We start from the raw sequence: 23471 nt of genomic DNA on the forward strand, positions 1-23471 counted from the left end.
ATACAAACCCACAGAAAGTCCAGCAGTACTTGAGAGGGGGCCGGCAGGCGTGTGAGTGCACATGTGTGCAGACATTCAGCCGCTGTGCGTCCCTGAGGACAGACAGGGACGGTGTCCAGGGAGTGTCCACTGCAGGGGTGAGGACGGGGCCAGGGGATCGGGCGGAGGGGATGGTCATCAGTCCCCAGAGTATAGCATCGGCTGTGGAGAAAGCTGAACAGGTTTCGCTGGGATGCCATCCCAAGGCTATTTTATTTAGATTTTTTAAAGGTCAGAGTAACCCACCTGCGGGGTTAAAAAGCCAAATATTGCTACAAAAGGCATTTGATACAAAGTAACGGCCCCTGTGCTGCTTCCTCTCCTGCTTTAGACCTGCTTCCCAGAGGCAATACCTTTTAAGCCTCCCACGCTTTTTAAAAGTTCTTAGGGTGATTACCTTCACTCTTTAAATAATATATGTATACCATGTGGACTAAGGTCCTAGGGCTGCTGTAACAAAGTACCACAGAGAGAGTGGCTTCAAGCAAGAGGAATTTATTCTCCCACAGTTCTGGAGGCTGGAAGTCCAAAATCAAGGTGTGGGCAGAGACATGTTCCCTCTGAAGGCCCCAGGGGAGAACTTTCCTTGTCCCTTCTGGCTTCTGGTGGCAGCTGGCCATCCTGGGCATTCCTTGGTAGGCACCTGCACCTCTCCGATCTCTGCCTCTGTGGTCACGTGCCTTCTCCCTCTGTCTGTCTGCACATGGTGTTTCCCGCTTCTTGTGAGGACATCAGTCATTGGATTAGAGGCCACTCCAAGGACCTCATCTTAATTTGATTACATCTGCAAAGGCTCCATTTCCAAAAAAAGGTCACACTGGCAGGTACCAGGGTTAGGACTGGAATGTATCAAAAGGGGACACAATTCAACCCCTAACACCACTCTTTCTCAGTTTGTAAACATTGGGTTTTGTTAACTTCGTTCCAGGGTAAATGGCTTTTCTCTGCCTTCATCAGCCCCATTTCTCCCTCCAGCGTCTTCCCTCCACGGTTATGTCATCCTTCCCAGTCCCTCACCTCAAAGGACAGTGCTTAACATTTCAAACACAGTCTTCATTTCTTACTCCATTAATCGTAGAGATTATCATTTAATGATCCATTAAAAAATGAGAACATTAGCTCTTCTGACTCCCTTCCCCTCTCCCACCTCCCAGCCTCCATCAACTAGTGCCAAGGTTGGTAAGACCTCGGTTCTTTTTGGTTAACTGAATGGTTAAATCCTTTGCCATCTGTCCCCAGATGCAGAATCGGTGTTTGTCTATAGCTTCTATAGAGAGGATCTACCAGTGGAAAACCAGTAAACAGAGTTTTCATTCTTTATTATTATGCCTATGTCTGTTGGATTATATTGTCTTTGTATGCCCTCTGGGTTTTAACGAAAGTGCTTTCTACCTTTTGAAGAATGACAATGTAAATGTATGTTTTATAGTACTTTAGAATCTACATTTCATTTGATTTTAGATGACAGCATACTTTTCTAGCTTAGTTTGGAAACTCCATTAGTACAGCTTGAAATCCTTTTGCATTACAGGTTGAAATGAAGCTTTGTGCCTTATTAGGAAACATTTGATCACCTGAAATAATACCCACTCTTTATGGGTCTCTGCTCTTTAAGAGTTGCTAACAGCAGGTAACTCATTCTCAGGCAGAGCTAGCCAAACCTGCGGATTTCAAGTCTTTTTATTTTACTTTTTCTATTTAAGGGCCAATATAGAGGTGCTAACTTCTTATTTTGCCAAGTTGGGATATTAAGAAATCAGCTACTATTTACTCTCGCTGGTAAAATAAAGACTATTTAACACCAAAAATAGGAAGGGCATAATCTTAGAATAAATTACACTATTTTAAATGGAATGAATTTAACTTAAAAAAAATCACTACCTTCCCTATTTTCCCCATTTTGTTTAGACTGGTAAAACCAGACTGGATGGAGGGTATCCTAGATCAACCTTGTTTCACGGACACACGTTTCGTTTTAATGGATGTTTGAACGTAAATGTTTTTTTTATATACATTTATTTATTTTATTTATTTATTTTTGTTTTCGTTGCTGCGCGCGGGCTTTCTCTAGTTGCGGTGAGGGGGCTTCCCATTGCGGTGGCTTCTCTTGTTGTGGAGCACAGGCTCTAGGCGTACAGGCTTCAGTAGTTGCTGCGTGCGGGCTCAGTAGTTGTGGCTCGCAGGCTCTAGAGCGCGGGCTCAGTAGTTGTTGCGCACGGGCTTAGTTGCTCCGCAGCATGTGGGATCTTCCCGGACCAGGGCTCGAACCTGTGTCCCCTGCATTGGCAGGCGGATTCTTAACCATTGCATCACCAGGGAAGCCCCTGAACATAACTGTTAATTTCTCCACTTATTCTTGGCTGCTTAGATTGGTTCATTAGCACCTGCTATGAAAAACACTCAGTTCCTAGGGACAGGCTCCATATGGGGTGAAAAGGTTGTGCTCCCTATTCTGTGACCCCAAGCTAGAAATCAATCCCTGTATCCCCAACTGTGTACCCCTAGTCCAGGCCACCAGAGCCAACTCATAAATGTGGGTGTTGAGTATGAGAGCAAACAGGTGGAAGGGATTTAAGTCCACATATGCAGATCTAGCACTTGTATGTAGCCCTTGAGTGAGTCACCCTCTAACCCTGCCTTAATTTCTTTTTCCATAAAGTGGTCACAAGACAGTATCTGCCCATCTGTGTTCTCCCAGTGTCATTTTGTAACTGAGGTTCTGTAACTGGCAAACTTAAGTATTCGATGGTTGCACAATGACAGCATTTTTATAGTATTCTTAAACTAAACTCAATCTAAAACAGAATGAGATGACCAACTATATTTGTCCCATTAAATAAATTTGATTAATTAACCATCTGATTAAGTTCTTTCTCTCCTTGAAGCACTTGTAGATTGAATATCACCGTTGCAAGGTTTTAGTATGTTCCCTTGCTACATACAATTGAATTTAGTTTTCGGAAGGTTAATGTTTTTTGTTTGTTTGTTTGTTTGTTTTTTAAATTTATTTATTTATTTATTTATGGCTGTGTTGGGTCTTCGTTTCTGTGCGAGGGCTTTCTCTAGCTGCGGCAAGCGGGGGCCACTCTTCATCGCGGTGCGCGGGCCTCTCACTATCGCGGCCTCTCTTGTTACGGAGCACAGGCTCCAGACGCGCAGGCTCAGTAGTTGTGGCTCACGGGCCCAGTTGCTCCGCGGCATGTGGGATCTTCCCAGACCAGGGCTCGAACCCGTGTCCCCTGCATTGGCAGGCAGATTCTCAACCACTGCGCCACCAGGGAAGCCCAGGTTAATGTTTTTAATATGACATTTTGTGAAGTCCCTCAAATAAGAACAGAATTAATTTCTTGCTGTGAGGTTTTTTGTTTTTGTTTTTCTTTTTGGTAAAAAATGTTGGTGTGTGTGCCCGTGACCGACCACAGACGATCATAGTGAGGGTAACGTATAGCACCTTGTGCTGCCCTAGGACCATGTGGTTTAGGACACTGATTAGGTGATCTTTACAACATCCCTGAGAAGTAGTTAGACATTGTCTTCCCACGTTTTTTACACAGGGGAAATCCAAGGTAGACCAAGGTTAAGACGCGAGTAGGCCAAGTTTACTCAACAAGTCAGCTGCAAAGTGAGAAAAGGAAGTCCAGTCTCTTGAAACCACATGGCCCATCCTGGCTAGCAAGTGGTGTCTCTCTGAGTCCATATCCTCGACTTGCAGGAGTCACACTTGACCATTTTGGTTTTTGAAGAAGTGAACAACTGACAGTTGAATGAATGAATCAAGCATGGCTTTCCAAGTAGAAGCACAGAGTTGTGTCCCTGGAGGTTTCGGCGCTCCAAGAAACGGAGAGAGAGCTGGCTGTCGTGCTCCTGAGGGCAACCCAGCCCCTGTCGAGGGGGAAGGGGCTCTAAACTTGCTGCATCACCGAGCTTGGTCTGTTTATTAGGAGTAATGGCCTAGATCGAGCAGTCCTCATTACCACCCTGTTTCACTGGTGACCAGTACCAGATACTACGGAAAAGATCTGGCTATAATCAATGGAGCTGAAAAAGGTGACAGGCGCTGGCCTTACACTGCTCTAGCTCTGTGCCAGTTGGCTCTTTTGGACCTCAGCTGTGCCATCAGTAAAATGGGAAAGCGATGAAAACGATAAAAGCCGAGGACCAGACCAGACTTTCCCACTGTATGTACTTTGATTCGTCCAAACGCCCCCAAGAGGAATCAGACTTGCAACCAAATGCTCTCCGGGTCTAAGCACTCAGCAGCCGGGGTCCTCAACCTGAGGACCAGATCCAGGTACAGGCAGGGCAAGCCTCAGTAGCTTCGCATTCTGCTCCTCTATGTTTCGTCTCTGCCCGAGTTCCCCGTGACCTTTGGAAGACCTCATCCCTCGCTGTCTTTTTGTTCCCATCGCACGGTTTTTGCTGAAATCCAGGGAATGTGCCACAGGTGTGCTGTCAGGATGGTGCCTTGTGGCAAGCTACCTGAAGATACGATCTGCACTGGAGTTGAAGTCAAATTCTTAGGGTGCAGAATGAAGACAGTGCAACTCAAAGGTTTGGAACACCTCATATTGCATCTTTTCCGCAACCCATATTGGGAATATATGTATTAACTCATAATACAAACATTGGGAAGTTTCACATAACATTGGACTATTAAAAAAAAACAAACTGGCATTGATGATCCTGACCCCAATTATGAGATGTACTCATCAAAGAAAGATGGAATTCAGTGCAAGCAAATTTTAGTTTTTGTCCTGTCATGTTGTACGTGGGAATTGTTATAAAGTAGAAAAACCACCAGGCATCACTTTATCTCTGAAGCAAACATTCTAAATAGTTGGGAATTTGCTGCACATAAAAGGAAGCTTTCTCTCACGCCAAAGCTGGCCAAACCAATTGTAACTCCTAAAAGTAAAGCCCAAAGACAGAATAATTGAAACAAGCTTTCAGTGGGTGGGAAATAAACATTAACTTTATATGTATTTCAAAAATGTAAAAGACACAGGTGGGAAATGAATCCTCCTTGATAAGAAAGAAATGCTTAGTAGGGTAGAAAAAAAAAAGAAAACATTCAGTAGTTTTTGGAACTGTGCAAGTCCAGACAGTTTCTTTCTTTCCTTTTTTTTTTTTTTTCTGGTTAGCTGCTCATAGCCACAAATATGTATATTATTTCCTTCTTGCCCACAATTATACGAAGAATCATCTTTCTAATATACTGGGGAATCCCAGATAAAAATCTCGTTTTCCTAAAAAACAGGCAAGTCTTTAACTCTAGCAATTAAATTATTCAATTATTCACATCTAGAAGGTCAAAGAAATAATCAAATTGTTATAATAACAGAAGTCTCTAATGTTCACCTCAAATAGTTTTCTCCCCAAATTTCTACTGTAAACGGCTGATGTTCTTAGGGACGTTTGGTTTGCCCCGGTCACTGATGTTTGGAAGTAGCACTTAGAAACCTCCTTCTCTCCAGTGATTAGGCTGACCCAGTTATGCGATGTAGTGGTAGAATCACAGAATATTTTAACCCTTTCTTGTATATATATTTTTATATGGGACGTGATTATTAACTACTTTGAATGTACTTCTTATGCAGGCATGTCAGAATAGGAAACCCAGCTTAAGCTCCGTAGTTGGTGGCAGGTCTTAGCAACATGGACCCAAGACAGCCTGCCTGGATTCAAGCCTCAGCTCTGTCCTTTTCGACCCAGTTCTCGATGTTTCCTTTTGCTCATCTGCAAAGTGCCAATTATAATAATAACACCTCATAAGTGCTGTTGTGAGTTAATGTGAGTCAAGAGCTTAGAACAGTGCCTGGCATGCCCTAAACCCTATGTCAGTGACAGCTATTGTTATTTTCACCATGAGGGAAACAAGGAACTGTGTTTTCCTCCAGGGATGATTCTATTTGCCATTAAAATATGTTTTTGTTTATAGAATTGGTAACTGTTGTCTATGCATTCATATAAAGAAAAACAGATCTGAAATAGCAGATGCTAGGAAGCTATTTATTTTGCCTGTTCTGCTTCCTTCTTAATTTCTACCTGCTATATCTCTTTTCTTCTAGAACTAGATCTGATAGATTTCCTAGGCAGAACTTCTCTGTGCCGGACCTACACAGAACTGACCCATTCAAAGTTACTTGGATATGGGAGGAAGTAAATACTACTTTTTAAAAAAATCAATTTATTTATTTGGCTGCACTGGGTCTTAGTTGCGGCATGCAGGATCTTTGACCTTCGTTGCGGCATGAGAACTCTTAGCTGCGGCATGCATGTGGGATCTAGTTCCCTGACCAGGGATCGAACCCAGTCCCCCTGCACTGGGAGTGCAGAGCCTTAGCCACTGGACCACCAGGGAAGTCCCTAAATACTACTTTTTTTTTTCAAGTCTTTTTTTTTTTTTATTTTATTTATTTATTTTGGTTGTGCCTGGCCTCCGTTGCGGCAGGCAGGCTCCTTAGTTGCTGCTCACCGGCTCCTTAGTTGCGGCTCACGGGCTCCTTAGTTGCGGCATGTGGTATAGGCGCTTTCCCACTAAGACATGAGGACTTGTGCATAAAGTGAATAAATAAAGCGCGTTTGGAATGTTAATGAAGCCAGTGATAGAGTAGGTGTTGTCAATTTGCTTGTAAGTAAATTTTCTGTCGATAAACTATGACACGAATGATCAAGATTTAACAAATTCTGATTCCTTGTAAATTTTTGCTTCTTATATCTAATAATCTTAGTGAACGAAGATCTCATGGATGACTTTTTAGAGATATAAGAAAAACTAGCATTTTTCATATTTGAAGGATAAAAGATTGGTAGAGGCATAAATTCACTCTTGTAACTCATTTTTGTCTTTTTAAAAAATTTCCAGGTGGTAAACCTAATGAGTGCACTATCTAACACTGACTAAAAAACGTATCTTGACATTCAAGTATAAAATACCCTCCTTAGTCATTCTTTTTCTTAAGGTTACACAGTCATGGTTGACTTTTATGTGCAAAAATTAAAAATTTCCCCTTCTACCAATATTGAAACTCCATGTTATCCATAAGCTGAGTTGCACACTAATTATTATAAAGAGCAATATAAATCCTCCCAGGCCAGTATTTTGTCTAATTTGATTTTTCGTGGATTTGTGACTATTATTATTTGTTGTTAGTTTATTGTTGTCAGTTTTACTACTCGGACTTATGGACCACATGTTGCTTCAGAAGCTCCCCCATAGACACTACTTCCACTAGTAAGTGGAAAACTCACTTATTAGTGTTCAAAATACCTCAAAAATGCAAATAAAAAGTTTTTGAATTTTTAAATTTAGATTACTGAGAAATGAATATGAGAACGTACACTCGTATTTATCAGTTGATTATATCTGAAAGTCTTCTTTCTTCATTAAAACTGTAAGAGTTTTGAAGAGTGTATGTTTTTGATATAAAATGAAAATATGTCACCACCACCATCATTATCGTAGTAACTGGGCTTGTGCCCATCGTAGATTTCATGAAACATAACCAAACACTTAACGAGAGAAGCCAGTAACTTCTAACGTTAAGTGGTCATGCAAAACTTTGCAAATATATTATGTGTGATAGTCAATACTAGCAGAATGTAGTTCTCATTACTTGATTCAGTTGGTTCAATTTTCATTAATTAAAAAAATTTTCATTTCGTTAACAGTGAATTCAAAAATTCGCTCTCTCCTTCACATTCACAAGTAATAGAGTCTTTTGATGGAACAAAGGCTTGCTGTGTGTTCTTTCTTCCTTGCAGCACTGGCCGTAGTCTCTGCTACTGATTTCAGATATGCAAATTCCTGGCTTCGTATGTAATTCCACATGCTTTTCTTGAGGGCCTCTTTGTGGAGGGAGTGGAATACACTAGCAGGAGGATGTGTTTTGGAGTCAGACTGTTCTTGGCTCAAATCCTGGCACAGTTGCTTGCTTACTGTGTGGCCTGGTCTCGTCTTTCAAATACCTGACCCAGGAGCTGTTGAAACTTTTGAGACAGGACATGTTTTAAGAGTTAAGTGGGAGGATGGCAGTGTAAGTGTATGGCATTCGGAGGGTTCTCTAAGACTTCCCTGCTTCCCTCTCCTTCTCTCCCCCAGTGGGGACCCGCTGCTGTAAGCCCTGACTGCAGTGTACCTGGATGGCAGAGCACAGGTGCCTGAAAGCACCCTTGCCTTTAGAGAGCCAAACTGTGTTGTACTGTGACATCTTTGGCTGGTCCCTTCACCGTAGGGGCCTTGGTTAACAGCTCTGTTAAATTCAGGGGTTAACCTTTACTTTGTGATTCTTTTCTAAGAGCACTTCCAGATCTGACCTTCTGTGAGTTGATGATATTATGAAGCAGTAGGTTAAAGAAGAGGGAACTCACAAGAGGGTGTTAAATGGGCAGAATCGACCACAATAACGTATAGCGAAGGAAGAGTCAATTAGACTTAAGGACAGATGAGTTGTGATTAGACATGAATCAGAAATTGCTCTGAAGTCGAGTTCCCCAGTATGTCCTCTACAAAACACTAGTTCCTCAAGATGGTAACATGTATGAATTGAGAAAAGCTTTCTGAAAATCACATGGGAAATGCTGACTTAAACAGGTTTCTTGTCTGTAGGCCCTTTCTGAGTCTTTCAGATGCTCACATGCTTTCTGATTCTGAAATGGGGGAATATAGTCTGAAGCTTTTCCAAAATGTATTTCATCATAAAATCAGAATTATTTTGCACCCAGGTAACCTCTTGCTGGACTAGTATTTCATGGGAGGTATTTTGCAAAACGCTGCTCTATGGTTTTAAACCAGGAATGTGGTAGAACACAGGTACCATTGACTCAACCTGCTGAGCTGAGTATATACTGAGTATATACTGAGAGTGTTGACCAATTGCAAGGCCCCGTGGAGGCCAGAGATGAGTAAGATCCCGTCACCGCAGCAAGTCTGGTGACCGGGCTTCAAGGGTGGCATTGGTGGCGTGGCTGCTGCAGGAATGGCCTGAAAGACAGTATCCCAGCAGGTTGCTGATGCAGAGTCACTTGAGGCAGCATCCTGAGGGTGAAGAGTCCTGGTTTATGCCTTGTGTGTATTTTTCTCTTTCTCTAAAACTCTTATAATGGTATTTTTTATTCTGTTCACATTAGAGCATTTCCAAAGGGAGAATGAACGTTTGGTGCCCCACCTCAGGCAATGGGGTCAAACCAGTTGGAAGTTCATTTAGGAGATTTTACAGAATTGACTCTGAGCTTTTTGGAGGACAGTCATCCCTCGGGGGGATTGGTTTCAGGACCTCCCACGGAACCAAAATCAGAGGCTGTTCAAGTCCCTTATAGAAGATGGCCTAGTGTTTGTATATAACCTACCACATCCTCCTAAACACTTAAAATCCTCTCTAAATTACTTATAATACCTAATACAGTGTGAAGGCTGTGTAAACAGTTGTAAATACAGTGTAAATGCTGTGTACATAGTTGCCAGCCTACGGCAAATTCATGTTTTGCTTTTTGGAACTCTCTGGATCTTTTTTTCGGAATGTTTTCCACGTGCGGTTGGTGGAATCTCGGGTGTGAAACACGCAGACACAGAGGCCACCGGTGCCCGGTTGTCACCATCACATTGACACTCGGCTCTCACGTCAAAATATAATCCCAGGAGAGGAGCCTATAAAAACAAACCCCACACACACAGGCAACCGACTCCGTTATGCGAGGCGTGGTACTTAAATGGCGGTTGAACCTGCTGGCATAATCTGCATGTGCCTTTCTAATGGATGAAATACAAACTAGGGCCTCGTGGCAGATTTTACTGAGACGAACCTTTCAGCCTCACAGTCGGATCTGTGGACTATTTCACCGCTGGATTGTTCTGCCGGTCAGGCCTTAGGAAACATTTTGGCAGGTTGTGCCGTTATTTTGCTCATGTTGTGAGTAGCGTTTCTCTTGACCTTTTGTTATTTACTGAAACAGTCCGGCCTGTTTTCTTTTAAGAGAAGCGTGAAATGAAGGGGAGTCAGCACAGGCTGACTTTGGTATCAGAAGACGGACTTCAGGCTGCTTGGCTTCAAAGAGACTTTTCAAGTGAAGGGGTCATTGGCCTCCTTGTTTCTTATTCCCACGATTTTGAGGGGTCTTTTGGGGGGAGTTTTTTTTCTCACTGGAGCAGATGCATGTAAAGTTACTCATTTATTTTAATGATTTCACCACCTCTGAAAACACAACCCTCTAAGAGTTTTCTTCTGACATCTTGCGCATGGTGGGGTGTCCAAAGCCTCTCCTGCTTTGAACAGGGGTGTGACGTGTTTCAGGGGAGGACAGCTCTGGACTCACTCCTGACCTCTCACGACTCTTGTGTCTCACGTGTTTCTCAGTATCTCACAGGGGTTCTTTCTCCCTTCTTTCTGCCTACATGTGCCCTCCACACCTGTCTCACTGGTACTTTTCTGCCTTGCCCCTGGTAGAGGACTCCCCATTCACTTCAGGTAAAGGAAGTACCAAGATCCCATTACATCACTGAAGACGAGAAAATGTGTGTGTGTGTGTGTGTGTGTGTAGATACGCATTTGTTGCTATCTCCCCATCTATTTACCAACTACTGGCCTCTTTCAGCCTCAGAGAGAAAATTCGATAGAAAATCATGTCTTTTCGCTGGGATCCCCATGGCTCTTGTAACTCAGCTGCTCACATTAAAAACATCAGTCACATTTTTGTCATGTTTATCCTCTTGGCCAAACAGAATGACCCTGACATCCGTAAATCAGCCTGAATGATTTCTGTGTCATTTTATAATGACCTGTGGGTTTGAGAATTGCCACAGTCTGAGAATGGGCCGTTGCTTTGGAGGTGTTTCATTCACCCTTCAGTCAGTCAACAAATACCCACTGTCCTTTCCTTGGTGTTGGGACTCACCGGTGAACAGAAGCCACAGGCTTCTCGTGGAGCTCATATGTGAAGGCAGAGATACAGATAATACATAAGTAAACCAGAAAGTTAGGAGCCGGTAGACATCAAAAGAGTAACGCCAGGTAAGTGGGGAGGGGTGAACTGGTTTAGATGGGAGCATCCCTGGACATGTTGTTGGACCCCAGCCCTGTAAGATGAGGAGGGGCCCTAAACGTCCTGGGGGAAACTTCTGGAGACAGAAGGAAGAACAAAATCTTGGCCTGGTTCCACCCCTCTCCCCTCCCTCCCTTTTCCTCATCCGGTGACCTCAAGTGTATGTTTGCCGCTTGAGGCTACGACCTGATTGCTCTTTAAACCCCTGTGTCATTGGGAACACCCAGGAAACAACAGAAGGACGCTGTCTTATTGGAATCCTGGTCGTAATACACAACCTGCTGAATCCAGTATGAAGCTTTCAGAAACCTAGTTACCCCTCCCCACGCCCCCAGCTTTCTTATTCACACAGGCTGCAGATCAGAAGCTAGGTTGACTTCATTTCTTTTCTGTTGTGGTTATTGTTAAAGTATAGTTGATTTACAGTGTTGTGTTAGTTTCAGGTGTACAGCACAGTGATTCCGTTATACATACAAATATACATATATATCATATATATGTATTCTCTTTCAGATTCTTTCCCCTTATAGGTTATTACAAAGTATTGAGTGTAGTTCTCTGTGCTATACAGTAGGCTTCTTAGAGAAAAGTCATAGGAAATCCTTTAAACTCCTCTGACTAGAAAAAGAAGCAGCCTAGAACTTCAAAAACAATTAGGCGAAGTTGCGCAAGCTACTGCCAGACAAACACGAACTTTCTCATGGCACTTTTTAAACTTTTTATTTTGCAGTAAATATAGACGCAAGAAGTTGCAAAAATAGCACAAAGAGGTCCCATGTACCCTTCACCTTGCTTCCCCCAATGGTAACATCTTGCATAACCATGGCATAGAGTATAATGTTTAGAGTATATACATTAGCAACACCAGGAAATTGACATTAGTATAATCTCCAGACCTTATTCAGATTTCGCCAGTTTTTACATGTGCTTGTTTGTGTGTGTCTGCGTGTATGGGTACTTTACCGCATGTCCAGATTCCTGTAGCTACCACTGCCATCAGGATACAGAACTATTCCATCACCTCTGAGAAACACCCTTTGTCTCATGGCACTTTCGTGTATGAGAAATCGCAGCAGATGTTGTCCTGCTTCTCGTCTGGATTATATTCTGGATGAATCTGCAGTGAGAGAGGTTGGCTAAATCTCTGAAATCTATCGCTTGGCTTGGCTGCCATGGAATCTGCATAATTGACTTATCAATGGCGATCCTTGGTCTGACTTGTAGGAAGAGCATGTATAAGCCCAGAACAAAAAACCACAGGTTTGAATAAATAACCCCAACCTTAGCAAGGGAGCCCGTTAGTTGATTTAAGAGGCTAAGACCAGTCATGTGACCTCAGTAGTTTACTTCTAAGAATAAAACCCTTTTTGATGCCACGTAACTTTGGGGACTTAAGATATAGGGGACTTCTAGTACAATATTTCTTGAAGATGGCCGAGTAAGAAAACACACCGGTAGTGGGTATACAAGTTACCTCATGAGTGGGTGCATTCCTTATAGAAAAGAGAAGAAATTATAGAAAGATGCCTCTTTGCATGTGGAGGGAAGAAACCTTTAGGACGTGCAGCTAGAGAGAACTTGAGGTGCAGGCCGAAAGGGAAACAGCTATAAACAGATTGAGGGAGAGACAACGGATTTAAGGGAAAACATCTGCCTGCATCTGACATCCAAAAGCTGCATCTGTGGCCTAGGATCAATCTTGTAATGCTTAAAAAAGGAATGCGAGGGGGCCCGAAGCGGGCTCTGAAAGTTTCTTATTTTCCTCGAGATTTTCTGTTTGCTTTGCCCAGAATGCTGCCAGGGTCTGATGAAATAACTCATACGGTCCCGTTTCTTGATGCTGCAGTAGCATTCCTGGGAAGCTAACTTTAGAATGATTGATTTAAAGGACATTTTACCTGGATTGTTCTAGACACACTAATCAGAGGAGCCCATTTACTTTGCTAAACAAAACCTCTGGAAATCTCCAGACGGAATCTTTAAAGATTTCGTATTTCAAGTAGAATTTTTCAGTGTTAAAGAAGCTGGAGACCAGAAGTAAGGAGCAGATAAGTTCTTGTGAAGCCTCAGAAGAGATGAAGAGCATCTCTCTCGATGCTAGATTGAACTTCAAATTTGTCAGATAAGTCCCTAACCTAAGCATTATTTTTTTCCCTTGAGTCACTTGTTTTTATCCTGTAGGCACAGCCCAAGAGGCTGGTTTAAAGGGAATAGAGACACAGATGTAGAGAACAAAAGTATGGGCACCAAGGGGGGAAAGTGGCAGGGGGTGGGGAGGGGTGGTGGTGTGCTGAATTGGGAGATTGGGATTGACATGTATACACTGATATGTATAAAATGGATAACTAATAAGAACCTGCTGTATAAAAAAAATAAATAAAATTCAAAAAAAAAAATGAACAAAGGGAATAGAGATCAAGTGTTCCCTGTAGGTAGGCCCGTTCTCCGTTTCTCTGAGTGGAAGCCAAAGAGGATTGTGAGTAAAGGGTCCTACTCTCCACTCTCACATGTCACCTTTCCTCGTCACCCAGTCTGCGCAGCAGGAGGCCGATACGTTTATGCTTCACGTTCCGCGATTTTTCCCCTGGGGGTGTCAGGGACCTGATCCATGCTACCGGAAGACTGTCATAACTGAGATGGAGGAGGTTGTCCTCCATTATTGTCAACAACCTTTTGGAAATTTCGCAGTAACTGTCTTTACACTTCCCGCTCAGTGTCTCCTCCACGTGTTCCCTCTTTTTAACTCGTCTTTATTTTTATGCATCTTACTCCCAGCCAAGATCGCAGTGAGCTCTGCATGTGCCACTGCCACATATGTTGTCAACAACTTGGAATTGTATCAAATAGAAATTAAGTTTGTATAAATGATATCACTTCCCGTGCGCGACGCTGTTCGCTAGAGCTCCGTTCTGAATGGCGATGACAGTGGCCTCAGTGTTTGGCAGCGGCGGGTGGGGGTGGGGATGCTGCAGTGAGAGTGACTGATAACAGGCCTGGTGGCTCTAGAGTGTTGCAGACAAGCAGTAAGTGATGATCACCTGCTCTCTGTGCTCAGAATCTGTGGCGTATTCATTTTCCACTCTCCAACGCAAGCACGTAATAGACTCAACGCTTGCAGAAATAAATCGGGCCAGAAACAAGAGTATCCCCTGTTTCCCAGCTTTCTCCTCTATAAGGTGGATGTCCTAGCCCTGTGTTGAAAGTTAGGGCAAGTTCCAGTAACATCAGATCATTTGCCTCAAGTCACGTAGGCGACTTGAACTTGGTACGTGGTAGGTTTGAACTCAGTATTTTGACCCCCGCAATGGTACCTTCCATTTGCGAGTCAGAGGGTCTGATTTTCTTAAGGCACAGAGTCTTTCTACTTGTTTGGTCTGGGTGCTGAGGAGATGCTTGGCGTAAGGGAAAGGCTCCAATTTCATTTTCCTTTCTTTCAAGAGATCTCTCGAAGGGTGCATGACACCCTGGCGATGACTGGTGCAGTCTGAAGATCCCCACCTGAGAGCAGCCCGTCTCAGGCACTGTCAGCTGGAGGTGCTCATTGTGTGCTGTTTGCTGTGCGTTTCCGCATACCTCGAAAAGTGCTAGTTGAATTTTTCCAAACCAAGCAATTGACCTTAGCACTTAGCATCCTTTGAGTTTACACCATAATTCAAATCCAAATCCTTTTTAAAAACACCCTATTGGGACTTCGCTGGCGGTCCAGTGGTTAGGACTCCGTGCTTCCACTGCAGGGGGCGCGGGTTCGATCCCTGGTTGGGGAACTAAGATCCTGCATGCTGTGCGGCCAAATAAATAAATAGATTGCAGATTAAAAAACAAAACAAAACTGCATCACACACAAAAGGTGGGCTGATAGTGAGGCAAAGAGTAATGACGGGCAGGGCACTCTCAAATCAGGCCGGGTGACATGCTGGACATCTTGTTTCCATCAGATTCTCGTAGCTGCCCCCTACTACTCTGTGTGTTTGCCGGGCTTTTCAGATTCTGTTTTGCTCGTTGTAGCTGGATGTTTTCCAGAGGGTCATCAAGAGAAAGGCGTATCCTCTGCATTAATAACCTTTGGAAGGATTTTAGCAGTAAAATCAGAGACCAGATGATGTGGTGGAGAACAGGAATGGCGGGTTTGCTGGGGTGGGGGGGGGGCATTTATTCCCCCTTCCAGGAAAGTGTCAAGTTCACCATGCCCCAGCACCAGACCCTTCACCCAGTAACTCTGAGATCTCATATCAAGTTTACTCAATAATCATGATGTAGATGGCAAAACTACTACCCTCATTTGGGGAATAAGAATTGTTCCTGTTAAAGGCGTACAATATACAAAATAAGTGACTCCAAGCTCTTACTTGGAGTAACAGCTAATTTCTGTATGTGCTTTCCTATTTTTTTGTTTTTTGTTTTTAATGAATGCATTAATGTGGAGTTCCAAAACAACTCTTGAATGTTTACATCTAATTATTGAAAAGTACAGGTGCCATATGAAAATTTAAAGAATATACTGAGATGTAGGACAAAGATAAGCACCATAGATGAGGACTCAGAAAACTATGGCCTGTGGGCCAAATCTGGCTTGCCACTTGTTTTTGTAAATAAAGTTTTATTGGAATACAGCCATACTCATTTGCTTATAGATTATCTGTGGCTGTTTTCCTATTATAACAGCAGAGTGAGTAGTTACGATAGAGACCAGATGCCTTTGCTCTCTGGTCCTTTACTGAAAGTTTTCCAACCCATCAGAGACATCTCTATGATATTTATTTACTCACTCATTCATTTATTCATTTGTTCAGTGAACACCAACTTTGTTAAAGAAATGGGAGAAATGTAGAGATGAAGAAAGCAGGGGGAGGGCGGGTGGGGGAGGGGTGGATTGGGAGTTTGGGATTAGCGGATGCAAACCAGTATATATAGGACAGATAAACAACAAGATCCTACTGTATGGCACAGGGAACTATATTCAATATCCCGTGATTAGCCGTAATGGAAAAGAATATGAAAAAGTGTATATGTATAACTGAATCACTTTGCTATGCAGCAGAAATTAACACAACATTGTAAATCAACTATATTTGAAGAAAACAGATAAAAAAAAAAAACTAATGCACGTTGAACAGCAGTGGGGAGAACAGGCATTTCTTGTCTCTTTCCCAATCTCACATGAAATGGAACTGAACGATGCTCTTCATCAGATTCAAGCCGTTCTCTCCTAGTCCTGGTTGGCTAAGAGATTTTATAATAATGGGTGTTAGATTTTATAATGTTTTTGCATCTCTTGAAATAACCATATAATTTTTCTTTCATTCATTCTGTTAAATGGTAAATTAGAATGATTGATTTTTAAATCAGTCACTTGTTTTAAATTAATCTTGCACTTCTGGAATACAAAAATTTATGAGGAATTAAAAAAAAAGAAAGAAAAGAAAGCAGTCCCTAATGTCCAAGAACTTACCATGTAACGGAGACGAGTCATGGGCCCAAATTGCCACCTCTGGCAACATGTATGCGAGATGAGAAAGAACTAAATTGCTGTGTAGTTCAGAGATGGTGGAGGCCCTGGACAAAGGGAAGGAATTTGGGATAAGCAAAAGGATATCGCTTTCATAACTGTGGCTCCCCATGATTTCCCAGTGGGAACTTCATGAGAAATAAGAGTCATTTCCTTCATGGAATTTTATAAATTGTTGTATCCAAAGGGTGGAAATGATTTAGGATATTGCTTAGCGTCCAGATTTCTTTATCTGGAAGCATATTTCCTCTGTAACTATGAGGATAATCGTATTTCTAGAAAATTTTTAAAGATTTGAAGGAAGGCTTCCTTCTTCAGAGTGGGAAGACAGAGGGAATTCCTTTTCTTTTTTACTTTACTGTTCCCTGAAGAAAGTAATATTAAATGGTATGACTCTTAGGGGAGGGATCTTGGCAGGAAACCCCTCAAATATCAGATGGATTCAAAACAAGGCGCAACTGTAGACCCCCAGCCATCAATAAGCATGACTCAGTGACCCTCAGAAGGACACAGCCAACAAGTGTGAAGGGAGCTTTGGGTGAAGGTTCAGGTCAAATGCCACCTCACCCTGGAAGATTCCACGCGGGAAGCCTTCCCGAATCCTTCAGTTGGGGTTAATGTCTGCCTCTTCATTTGTGACCTGCTTGAGGGCAGGGTTCCCTTTCTGACTTCTGTATCACCAATAGCGCCCACTCCACTATTTCTGTTTCCCAAGGATCTGTTGAGTTAGAGCGAGTTGAATGCTGACTGACACTGTGTATTCAAAATCTAGGTGACCGATTTGGGTAAAGGACCCAAGAATTGCGGGTTTATCTAAAAATGAAGCAAGTGATAATCTTTCCATTCTGCTGCCATCAGAGGATCAAAAACGTTGGCTAAATTCTGGCCACCCATTCTCTATATTCATAACAATAACGCTGCCACAGAGCGAGTGCAGCTTATTTAGGTTAGAACACAACCCTGGGACGTTTCACCCACTGAAATCATAATATTTTGACTGATAAAGTGAATAAAGCTTTCGGTGAGGAAGCTACTGAAAGAAAAATGATACTGGACCCCAACAGGTAATTTTAATCTTAGGAAGCACCAAGCCGAAATATTTCGTATTTCCTCCTTCTGAGTCACAGGGTCCCTGAAGTTACTCCCCCCCCCCGACAGCATCCCCTGGGGCTCTGGCCTCCCGTCACCAAGGAGCCCAAATCAGCCTTCCATGTCCTCAAGGGTTTCCTCAGTGCCCGGCTTTCACAGTAGCCTGGGTTCCAATTGACAGGGGGTGTCCCCAGGTAAAGGCTAGAAGAGGGACACACGTTCCGGAAGCTCATCTTGCTTGTCCCCTCCTCTCCCTCAGCCCGAAGAGGAAAATGCAGGCTTGGCCTATGAAGAACACACTTTAGGGCATTTACTGGCAAATAGATAAAGTCACTGCAGACACATGCGGGTGCTGTCTTCTATCAAAACCGTCTAAAAAAACACTGACTCTACTGTCTCCTTCAAGCCCCGCCGTGTATTTATGAATGGGATTGCTTCCTCATTTGCTTTTCGTGTCAGTAGCTGGGAAGTCAGGAGGCATTACCTCTGAAATGGGGAAAGAACGCTGAATCCATACATTTGCAGCTGCGGCAGGAACCAGCACATAGAGTCACTGCGCCCCGTCCCTACGGGATTTCTTCCTGCGCTTCTGATTGATAACGATCACTTTCGAAGGCCTAGAAATGCTTAGGTGAGATGAAATTACTGATTCTCCTAAAGTTCTGTTTGCACTGGAGTCTTTCTGGACGGCTGCTGGTTCTGTCCTGTTTAAAGCATTCGGTGGCGTGAATCCACGGTTTCTGCCCACATCACCGCATTCCTGGGATGCCTTTCACGGGCCTTCGAAAGATCATCTGACAGCCGCCTGTGAGGTCAATGAACTTTATGCATAATTAAACCTTCGCAGTTAGGAGAATTGATTTTTTTTTCTCCCTGAGAAGCGGAGAAACAGGACATGTTGTGTTGCCCTCTGTTACTGAGTAAAAGTTCTGTGGAGTCATCAGGCTAGTTTCACATGATTTAACGCTGAACCGAATAAGAAAGCGGTTGCATCCTCTACTGGGCCTCACAGAACAGTCACCACCCACACTGTTTATTCAGACTCGGATCTTGGCCATTTGGGGTTTAAGCCAGAGGAAGGGGGGAAAAAATCTAACCCTGGAATGAACGCTTTTGAAACTCTGTATTCTTGATGAAATGCGGCCAAGGATTCTTTAAAAAATCTATTTAAAATCAATTACTGGGATCATATTTTCATTTACAGTGGATTGTTAGCAACAGCTAATTTTCTCCGTTTCCATCCAGCTTTGGAGTCTAGGCTGGAATTGGAATCATCGGCCTGTTTTGCCTGGGTATCTGATGCCACCACCCAACTCTGTGTGGGCAACTGGGCAACTCTGACCTTTGACCAGCTCTCCATAAAATAACAAGGAAAGGTGTGAGGAGGCAAGGAATCGAATGAAAACAAGCCTAAGGGATTGTAGCAAGTGTGCCTCCCCCGGGCGGGGGGGAGGAAAATATACAGGAGGCGTCTGTCATATTGAGAGGAAAGAGAAAGCAAAGGGCAGGACCGGGTATGCCTGGGAAGATAGGCACCAGGACCATCTGGCAGGATTGCAAAAAAATCATCTCAGATATGTCGGATCGTCTCGGGTTTTTAAAGATCTCCAGAGGAGATTCTGGAACCTCCTTTGGTTACCCACCCTCCTCTCTGGCAATCTGTACTGTCAGGAAATTCTTTTCTTATTTCCAGCCTAAAATGTGCACGTGGTGCTGCTTCAGAGGCTAAGTTGTTGGTGGGGACCACCGCATCTCCCCACAGCATACATGACTCCGAGGGTGGGATGGGGCATATGAGTTGCTGCTAGGTTGAAGCCACAATCACTTTGACCTCCATGCCCATCGGTCCCCAGGGCTCAAGAGTGGAGCTGGGGCTGGTGGCAGGCAGGAGTAGCGCTACTGAGACGTCCAGATACCAGGTACTGTTACCCAGCATTTTGTGTACGTCACCAGGAAGAGAGGACATTGTCGTGACACGTCCAGGAATGAGCCTCACAACCATGTGTAAATATTAATACGAACCTTCTCTTTTGGATTTTAAGAGATCCAAGTTTTAAGGAAAAACTCCTTCAGGGAGACAGACTGTAGAATTTCACTGGCCTCAAGATGGTAGCTCAGCTCCTCAGTTTTATAAATAAGAAGAGCTGAAAGCCAGAGAGCATGAGGGACCAATCGCGGACCAGACTTCAGGTCTTATGCCCCCAGCCCAGCGAGATCCTGCCCTTCAGAGGCTGGTGCTCTGGGGGCGAAGTGATTCTGGCCCTGAGGTCACTTTTCTCACTTCCTCCAGCCCCTTCCTCCTCCTGGGCAGATGCACGGGGGATGGCCTCCACGAGTGAGTTACAGATTCATTGAAAGGCTGTCAGATGACCTGGGCAGCCCGCCTCCTTCCCTTTTTTATCGAGTTATGCCATTGCCCTACCTCAGGCTGCGGTTTGTTCCAGAAGGGAAGAGGTCGTCTTCCCCTTCATCCGCCCACCCTCATTTGCACTGAGTTCCAGTTCCCTGTGTGTATAGATTACTGAATGAGTGGCGTGAGCATTGCAATCTGATGAGGAGGGCTTTGAGCCCGCAGGCAATAAGCCTTGTGCCCACCGCTCCCAGCCCTCCCTCACCTCTTCCTCTGTCAAGTGATCATAACACTTGCCCTACCTGCCTTAGGGGCACCTCCTAACAAATGATCATATCTATCGATATCTTTAAAATATGCAAAACACGGGGTTCTTATACGGTGAAATAGTTCAAGCAAACAGGAAATATAGAGAATAAGATAGCAAGTGCATGTGTATGTACCATCGCTCTGTCATGTCTTTATGCCATATTTGCTTCAGATCTTCTTACCTACCTTCAAAAAGAGAGAGAGAGAGAAAGCACTTCCCCAGTCCCATTCCCCTTTTCTGTGGAGCATCAATTTAACTTTGATGTACATTATTACCATGCATGACTACATCTTTTACACATATGTGTATCCATAGACATTTACATTTTTAAATGTTTTCAAACTTTATCTAAATGATATCACTGGCTTTGTGTTCCACATTATGTTGGTAAAATTCATCTGTTGTAAAACATGTACCTCTACTTCATCCATGCTGCATAGTATTCTACCAAAGGAAGGATGCTAAGGTTGTTTCTAACTTTTAAAATGTCTGTTTGAAGAACATTATAGCTGTTTCTAACTTTTTGGCATTACAGACAGTGCTACAACATGTACATGTTCTTTGCCCACATGTGGGAGACTTGAGCTTCTCTTGGAGATGTATCGATAGACAGATAGATACATACATACATACACACATGAACACATATATACACACACACACCCAATAGCAAAGTCATAAAGTTAGCACATCTTAAACTTCCCTACATGTTGCCAAATTGCTCTCCAAAGTGATGGTACCAGTTCACCACCACGTGGTCTCTCAGCGTGGGTCATCACCATATTTAAAATTATCTTATGCCCATCTGATGGCCGGGTAGGTTTTAGATGTGATTTCCTGATTACTAGCGAGGTTGAGTATCTTTTCACTTGCTTACTGAAGTTAGGTTTCCTCCTCTATGAATTCTCTCTTTTTATCCTTTGCCCATTTTTCTGTTGGTGTGTTTGTTTCCTTACTGATTTATTGGAGTATGTAACGTATTCTTGATACCAATCCCTTGTCTATTATAGGCATAGCATGTATCTTCTCTTGGTTTTGTAATTTTGTTTTGTTGATGATGTACTAAGAGTTTTTCGTTTTTCATTTTGTTTTATTCTTTTTTTTTTTTATTTTTATTTTTGGCTGTGTTGGGTCTTCGTTTCTGTGCGAGGGCTTTCTCTAGTTGCGGCGAGCGGAGGCCACTCTTCATTGCGGTGCGCGGGCCTCTCACTATCGCGGCCTCTCTTGTTGCGGAGCACAGGCTCCAGACGCGCAGGCTCAGTAGTTGTGGCTCACGGGCCTAGTTGCTCCGTGGCATGTGGGATCTTCCCAGACCAGGGCTCGAACCCGTGTCCCCTGCATTGGCAGGCAGACTCTCAACCACTGTGCCACCAGGGAAGCCCTGTTTTATTCTTATAACATGTTTGTGAGCTAAATCCTATCTCTATTCCTATTTTATGGATGAAGATAGCACCTTTTAGAGAGTTGAAGTAAATTGACTGAGGTCTCACAGCCCCAGTGGTGGGGCTGGAACAAGTCCACATCTAATTCCAGAGTGCTCTTGAAGACATAAGCACTGTGACTATCCCCATTTTACAGATGAGCACACTGAGGCCCAGAGAGGTTCAGTGATTTGCTCAGTGTCACACAGTGTAGTAGTGTTAGAACCAGGACTATTCTTCAGGTCTCCAGACTGCTAGCACAACTGTATACCTAGATAGAAAGATGGGGGAAACGGGCAAATGAATACCGCATCCACACATCCTTTGAAAATGTAACTTTAAAAAATGACAAACTATTTGAAATGCAAAAGAAAAAAGTCACAGAGAATAATACATCAACCAGTAGTCGCCCTCTACTCACAGTTAATAAATGTTGACATTTAGCCACATTTTTAAAAGATTTTTTTTTTTTTTTTTTTTTTTTTGCAGAAAATGTTACAGTTAAAGCCTCTTTTCTAACCCACCCTGATCCCATTCCCCTACAGCTTTCCTAGAGGTAGCCAGTCTTCCAAAGTTGTGTTGTTACATACATGTTGTTGCATTTGGCTCCTGGCTATGCGTCATGAACAATAACTAGTATTATTTTGTGAGTTTAAAACATTTACCGTAGTGTTCTTACTCAGTAATCCATCTTTCTCCAACTTGCCTTATCACTCAAAATTATGTTTTTAGGATTTATCCTAATTAATTGATGTAGAGCAAGTTTCCTTACCTGCTATATTAATTCCTTTTAATGAATATATCATAATATATCCAATTCTCTAATTGATGGGAGTTTAGATTGTTTCCACCTTTTCATTTTACAGACAGAGCTGTTGTGTACTTCTTTTTGGGCTTGTTTCCACGTGGACATGTGAGCTTCTCAAAGGTATAGATGCAGACGTGGATTTCTGAGTCTTGGGGGACAAAGATCATCCACTTTGGTAGATGTTGCTGAATTGCTCTCAATTTACACTCCAGAACCGTGTATGAGAGTTCTTGTTGCTCTGCATTTTCTCCAGCTCTTGGCATTATCAGGCTTTTACATTTTGCTAATCTGTTAGATTGAAAGGTATCTTCTTGTGGTATTGATTCATACTTCTCTGATTTCTAGTGATTTATGCTTTTCTTTCTCATGATTGTTGGTCATTTGGGTTTCTTTTTCTATGTATTGCCAGTTTATAGATCTTGCTCATTTTTTGTAGTGGGTTATTTGGTTTTATTCCTTACAGTTACCAAACGTTCACTATATATCCTGGATACTTAAAAAAAACAAAAACAAAAACAAAACTGCTGTCTCCATTTCTTGCCTTTAACCTTTGTTTTCTGGTGTCTTTTGTCACATAAGTTTTAAAATCAAATTGGTCAACATTTTTTTCTTTTTTTGCTTCATGGTTTGTGCTATTGTGTCATTGCCTAGTCTGCGATTATTAAAATAGTGTCTGTATTTTTTCCTAAATATTTTAAAGTTAACTGTAATTCTCTTGGAATTCATTTTTGGATATAGCATGAGTTAGAGATCTTTTTTTTTTCCCTGTAAATAACCAATTGTCCCAGGACCATTTAATAAATAGTTCAGTCATTTCCCACAGTTTTATAATGTCACATCCCAAGTTCCTATACGCAGAGGGACTCTCTCTATTACGCTGGTCTAGTAATCTATATCTGCACCAATTCTAT

At 42.9% G+C, this 23471-nt stretch overlaps 1 protein-coding gene across 12 annotated transcripts in view; it reads left to right on the forward strand.

The window, feature by feature from the left end:
• The window catches only part of BCL2 (BCL2 apoptosis regulator), a 184665-nt gene that overhangs the window by 62207 nt on the left and 98987 nt on the right, over positions 1–23471 (forward strand). Inside the window, exon 3 of one of the 12 annotated variants that reach the window (XM_082416941.1) lies at positions 17931–21423. The exons of 10 other annotated variants lie outside the window; for them this stretch is intronic. In XM_082416941.1, coding sequence (XP_082273067.1) covers positions 17931–17999 — 69 coding nt within the window. In that variant the 3' untranslated portion in view covers positions 18000–21423. One more of the 12 variants, XM_082416935.1, reaches the window with a different exon arrangement.

This window comes from Balaenoptera physalus (assembly GCF_965194825.1).
Source record: "Balaenoptera physalus genome assembly, chromosome: 12".
Classification (NCBI taxonomy): domain Eukaryota; kingdom Metazoa; phylum Chordata; class Mammalia; order Artiodactyla; family Balaenopteridae; genus Balaenoptera; species Balaenoptera physalus.